Source organism: Vespa velutina, chromosome 4 (assembly GCF_912470025.1).
Source record: "Vespa velutina chromosome 4, iVesVel2.1, whole genome shotgun sequence".
NCBI classification, from domain to species: domain Eukaryota; kingdom Metazoa; phylum Arthropoda; class Insecta; order Hymenoptera; family Vespidae; genus Vespa; species Vespa velutina.
In genome coordinates, this window is record NC_062191.1 from 2111151 (window position 1) to 2117423 (window position 6273).

General features: G+C 25.0%; 1 protein-coding gene across 2 annotated transcripts; it reads right to left on the reverse strand.

The window, feature by feature from the left end:
- Positions 1-376: 376 nt before the first annotated feature.
- LOC124948628 (serine hydroxymethyltransferase) lies at positions 377-4886 on the reverse strand. 2 transcript variants are annotated; one of them, XM_047492496.1, is made up of 6 exons: positions 4244-4886; positions 2218-2411; positions 1911-2122; positions 1525-1849; positions 926-1425; positions 377-842 (listed from the first exon to the last, which is right to left on the reverse strand). In XM_047492496.1, exons 2-6 carry the CDS (start codon positions 2406-2408, stop codon positions 676-678), a joined length of 1395 nt encoding a protein of 464 aa, XP_047348452.1. In that variant the 5' UTR covers positions 2409-2411; positions 4244-4886; the 3' UTR covers positions 377-675. The 2 variants fall into 2 exon arrangements, with proteins under 2 accessions (XP_047348452.1, XP_047348451.1); XM_047492495.1 differs by lacking the exon at positions 4244-4886 and adding an exon at positions 3211-3907.
- Positions 4887-6273: the final 1387 nt, after the last annotated feature.

A 6273-nucleotide genomic window follows, 5' to 3' on the forward strand; every position in this document is an offset into this window, starting at 1 on the left:
CGTTATTTTTTTTTTTTGTTTTCTTATCAATTCATGTAACAATAACAATATAATCTTGAGTGTAAAAATCCTCAAATGTTGTGTGTAAAAAATATTACATTATAAATTATCACGTATGTGTTACATAGTAAACAATCAATGAATATACTGAACTGCAATATGTAATGCAATTTATATGACCCAAAACATTAGAAATAAATGCTAACTTTTAATTATTACTTTCTTATTAACATACCTTTTGAAAAAAGAGAAAAAGAAAATATATATATATATATATATACATTTGTTATAACTAAACATATTTAATATTTGCAAAAGAACACATTCCATAAATTATTTTTTCTAAAAGCAATTTATTAAATTATAACAAAAAGTGTAAACTGTAATGATAATAACGTATTTTTTTTTTATTACATATTTATAATATATAAATCTGACAAAAAATAATATCACTTTCTTAAAAAATCAATCATTTCTAAATAATACTTTAGAATACATGACACAACTTTTATATGAAGTATTATATAAGTTTTATATAAAGTATTACATATTTTGTATAAAGTAAATACTAGTTATAAAATTATTATATATGTTCAAAAAACATTTTTCTTACTAAATATAAAAAGATAAGATTTATGAGATTTTTTTTTTTTTTTTTTTTTAATATAAAAATAATTAATATTGTTCAATTCCTGGAATTGGAAATTGATGAGAGAAAGTTTCTACTTCCTCTTTTAATGCAGCAACTTTAGCTTTGATATCAGCATTAGTATTCAATACTTGCTTAAAGTCTACAAGTTTAGGTCCAGAAATTTTACTTATTTCCTTAGATAATAGTAATCCTAAATAAATAAATTTAATCAAATTATTATATGATTAGATGGAAATACATTTTCATTTAAATAAGAAGATAATATTAATTCACCTTTATGTATAAAATTCACAACTTTATCTATATCTTCTTCTTTGAAACCACGTGTAGTCAATGCTGGTGTACCTAATCTAATACCACCAGGATTAAGGGCACTTTTATCACCGGGAGTAGTATTTTTATTACATGCTATCGAAATTTCTTCTAAAATCTTTTCTGCTTTAGAACCTGTAATTCCAAAGGGTCTTAAATCTACTAAAAGCATATGAACATCAGTTCCTCCAGTGCTAATCTTGTAACCAAGATTTTGTAAACCGACACACAATCTCTTTGCATTAGAAATGATTTGTTTTTGATAAGCATGAAATTCAGGTGTTTTAACTTGCTTCATTGTCGTAGCAATGGCAGCAATTGCATGATTATGAGGTCCACCCTGAAGTCCTGGGAATACTGCTTGATTAATTCTATTTTCTAAATCATACATAATTTTCTTTTCATCTTTTGTAACACTTCTAATGCCTTTCCTGTAAAAAATGACACCAGCACGAGGACCCCTGTAAAAAACATAAAAAAGAAAAACATCATATAAATTCACAATATATATAAAATATAAGATAGATTAAATTGTTTTGTAATATTTTGTATTGATTAACCTCAAAGTTTTATGAGTTGTAGTTGAAACAACGTCGCTGTATTCGAATGGACTAGGAATTAAACCTGCTGCGACTAAACCAGAAACATGGGCCATATCACTGAACAAGTAAGCATTGTTCTGATCTGCAATTTCTCTAAATCTTTTATAATCTAAACATCTACTGTAACAAGACACTCCTGCTATAATAACTTTAGGTTTAAACAATTGTGCTTGTTCTGCTAATTTATCATAATCAATGAAACCCGTTTCAGGATTAACTTTATAAGGCATTGATTCAAAAAAGATGGATGTTGCTGAAATCTTCTTGGTTGCAGTAAAAAATCCTAAAGAATACAATTACAATTATTATGAGAGATATAAGATTATACAATATTTAATATTTACCATGCGTAAGATGTCCACCATCTGGAAGATCTAAGCCCATGATACGACCATGTGGTTCTAACAATCCTGTATATACTGCAAAATTGGCAGGACTTCCAGAATAAGGTTGTACATTGCATCCCCATTCTTCAGGATTTAAATTAAATGCCTCTAAAGATCTTTTCTGTGCTAATATTTCTATCTCATCTATGTATTCATTTCCTCCATAATATCTAATATCATCAAATTATAGATAAATATTATTTTAATATGATAAAGTGAGAAATCTTAATTAAAATAATATAAACTAAAACAAGAATATTATTACCTTTGCCCAGGAAGACCCTCGCTGTATTTATTATGAAGACAAGAACTTAAACATTGTAATACACTAAGAGATGTAAAATTTTCACTGGCAATCATTTCAAGACCAGAGTGTTGACGTTTCTTTTCTTTTTCCATTAACTTAAATAATTCTGGGTCAAGTTCCCAGACATTACCATACAATATATCAGGCATCGTCTATATCAGACAGTACGGAAAATAAAAGAAAATTAAAAATAATAAAAAAAAAAACAACTTACGTAAGTCGTAAAGTAAAAACTAATTACCTGTAACTTAAAAAAGTTAACTGTATTAAGTGTAACTTAAAAAGGAGGAAAATAAAAAGAAATAAAAATTTATTTAACACTTTATGAGCGTATTAACAATATGAAGGCTTTACCACGAATGTATTTTATTCATTAATCTACTTACATATTTTAAAAGCATAGAAATTTTCAAGGATAACCCTTGACATTATGCTTTACAATGATAAACATTTATTTATTATCTTAATACTTACGATTATTACGAAGAAAAAATTGGAAATATTCGACGTTCTTTTTCTTCTTTTTTCTTTCTTTTTTTTTTTTTCTTTTTTATGGATTTTACTAAAAAATCAATTGATTTTGCACGCTCTTATAACAAGCTTTCTTTCTTTCTTTATTATTCGAATGATACGAATGATTAAAATTATAATCTCTCGAAATATGAAAGATATTTTTTCATTAACGTACCTTATTCAATACAAACACAAAAGTTAATTATCAATAATTAAGAGATAAATCCGTTCAATACTTTTACAAGTATTAATTCGAATTAAGATAAAACGCGCGCGTCATGTGTGTGTGTGTAAATATATATATATATATATATCACCCCACACACACATATAACATGTTTAAAAAAATATATATATATATACATACATATGTATAAATACAAATGAGATAATTATAAGACGATAATTTAAAAGAAAAGAGAAAGGTTAATTTCTTACTTTTTGATTCGAAACGCCACAAGTGGTTGCACGTGTAGTAACATGGAAACTCTTATGCGAAATGTAACGATCATTTAAAATATATCCTTGAGGAATTTCAACGGCATTCATGCCGCATGTTGTTCGTTTAAGAAGTAAGTTCCTTCGTGCCAATCGAAAGCCGCGACGATTTAAATTAATACACGTACGAAACATTTTCTTTTTTCTTTTTTTTTTTTTTTTTATTCAATGATCAACGTATGAACTAACGTAATTTTAATATATACAATTTTACGATAATAACGCGACGTTCCGTAAATAATTTTTATTATTGATAAACGCACGTTGAATCCAAAGATGTCTCTTCACTTATGATATTTATGGTTTTATTTTATCTATAATAGATAACTTAACTGGGATATAACCTAAAATAAATCTAATGGACCACGAGAAAAATAAATATTGAAATTTCTCTCAATAATTTATGTTTACGAGATAATCCGCGTGTATATCTGAAGCGTATAAAGTCCGTTCCATATATGGCTTTTCTAACTCTATACTGATCTATATCGTAATAGGACCTTTCTAATTTTTCGCCATTTTCACGTATACACTAGAGGAAATACACTTAAATTATTATATTTTAAAATGAAAATAAAATCAATTTCCGTTCAATGATAAAAGTTTCTCTAATCTTTTCCCCTAAAATTCCTTCATTCTATTATCCATTTGATAAGAGTCTACTCGAATTTTAAGTGATAACATATATATACGTGTACGTACGTATCCATGTGTTAAAAGGTACAACATATAATATATATATATATATATATATATATATGTATATATATACATATATGTATAATAATGTTCAAGAAAATTCTTCAAGATACGATTAATAAAAAATGATATATACATATATATACATACATATATATATATATATATATATATGTATGTATATATATGTATATGTATTTGTTCAATCGTTCAAGATCGGATTTACTTTCTAATACGTTCGTCGAACGAGAAAGTTAATTTGAAAGTAGTTTACCGATTTAACGCACACAATCACAGATTATTCCAATAATCGTTGATTTTCCAGTTTGTTTAATTCCCTTTGGAAAATATTTTCATCACCAATAACGTTTTTCTTTGGCTTACAACAAACTACTTGTTTTTATATAACCTCGTTATCATATTTGCATAACTCAATGCACGGACTGACTCGCATATAACTTGAATATTTCTTTTTTCTTTTTTTTTTCTTTTTTCTTTTTTTCAATTTATTTTTATGCGATTATTACTTGTGCTCTCGTTAATGTGCGTCAACGCATTTCGTTATTACATTGTGCAAAAGAATTTCATTTAATTGAATCGCTTCGACGTCATAGATAAACGAATTTTTCTTTTATTAATTATAATATGATTTATGCTAATGATTACTGTAACATATCTTTCGTTGAAAATAATATAATATGTATATTATATATTTCCTTTCAATAATTCCGATCTTTTTAACTTTGTCGTTATAATTAATATTATATACGTGAGTTTTTAACAAAAGCAAACGATCATTATGTTTATTATTCTTGATATAATCGTTTCTTTTTCTTTCTTTTCTTGTTCTTTTTTTTTTTGTTTTTTTTTTCGAAGATTGACAACAGAAACAAAATTAGCGGTGAATCGTCAGACAATAAGAAAAAGAATCATTGTAATAATTAATAGGTTGTTTTTCTTTCGAAATCGAAAAAAATAATGGAAAAAAGTGTATATACGTGTATGCGTTACGTACATCGTTTCATTCAATGTTTTTTTTTCTTTCCATTTTCTTTTTTCTGCTTTTTTCTTATTTTTTTTTAATTTATCTAACCTCAATGAAATTAAAATGTCGATAAAAAAAATTATATATATTCGATAAAAATTGAATTGTTTATAACTCCTTGTAATTTATTATATACGACTATTAATCTCGAAGAAGGTTTATTAAATATTGTTTATTAATTCATTCATTCTCTCTCTCTCTCTCTCTCTCTCTCTCTCTCTCTCTCTCTCTCTCTCTCTCTCTCTCTCTCTCTCTCTATCTATCTTTCTTGCAGATTAGTGAAACTTACTAATCAACAGCTTAGCCTAGGAAAGATATAGGAACGATTACTATCAAGGTCATCAATGATTTAGAACATGTTATACGCAAAGAAAGAATTTTATAATTTTTATTAAATAATTCTATCGACAAACCGATATATATATATATATATAATCATATTAATATATAGAATGTTGATAAAAGAAGTTAAAAATTAATTTGATATCATGAATTAAATTTTAAATTAAATTTTAAATTAAATTTTAAATTAAATTTTTTTGATGAATTGGAAAATGATAGAATTAATAAAATAAAAATTCCCATATATATATATATATATATATATATATATATATATATATATATATATATATATATATATGATTTATAAACATTATGAATCATATCAGCGGTGTTCCGTACTCTTCCTTTTGTTTTTTACATCTGGAGAGAAAAGAAACATTATATTTTTAATTATTATCAAACAGATCTTTCTTTTTTCGAGGAGCCGATATATATCGTTTTTGTATTTGTTTCTTCTTCCTTTTATTTTTTTTTTTTTTTTTTCCTTGAAAATCATTATTATAAATCTTAATGAAAAATAATAATTCCAGATTATCGTGTAAACTATTTTTGCGTAATGCCGTCAAGTATTTACTGTAATATCTTCGGTATCTTTTTAATTTTAACATTTTAAATATTAACATATATATATATATATATATATATATATATATATATATATATATATTTTTTTTTTTTTAAAGATCTCTATCGTAGATTATTATTTACTTATTGTACATATAATTGTAAATGTAATTTCTTACGAGTTTCTTTATCTCTCATTCGTTTTATGAACGAACATATACATATTATAAATGTAACGTGTGAACACATTTAGACAAAAAATTATTAGAGGAGAAAATAATCAAGTGATATTTCTTCTCATGAATATTTTTCTTTCTTCAAATATGATGGAAAAGGGTTTATTTGTTAAG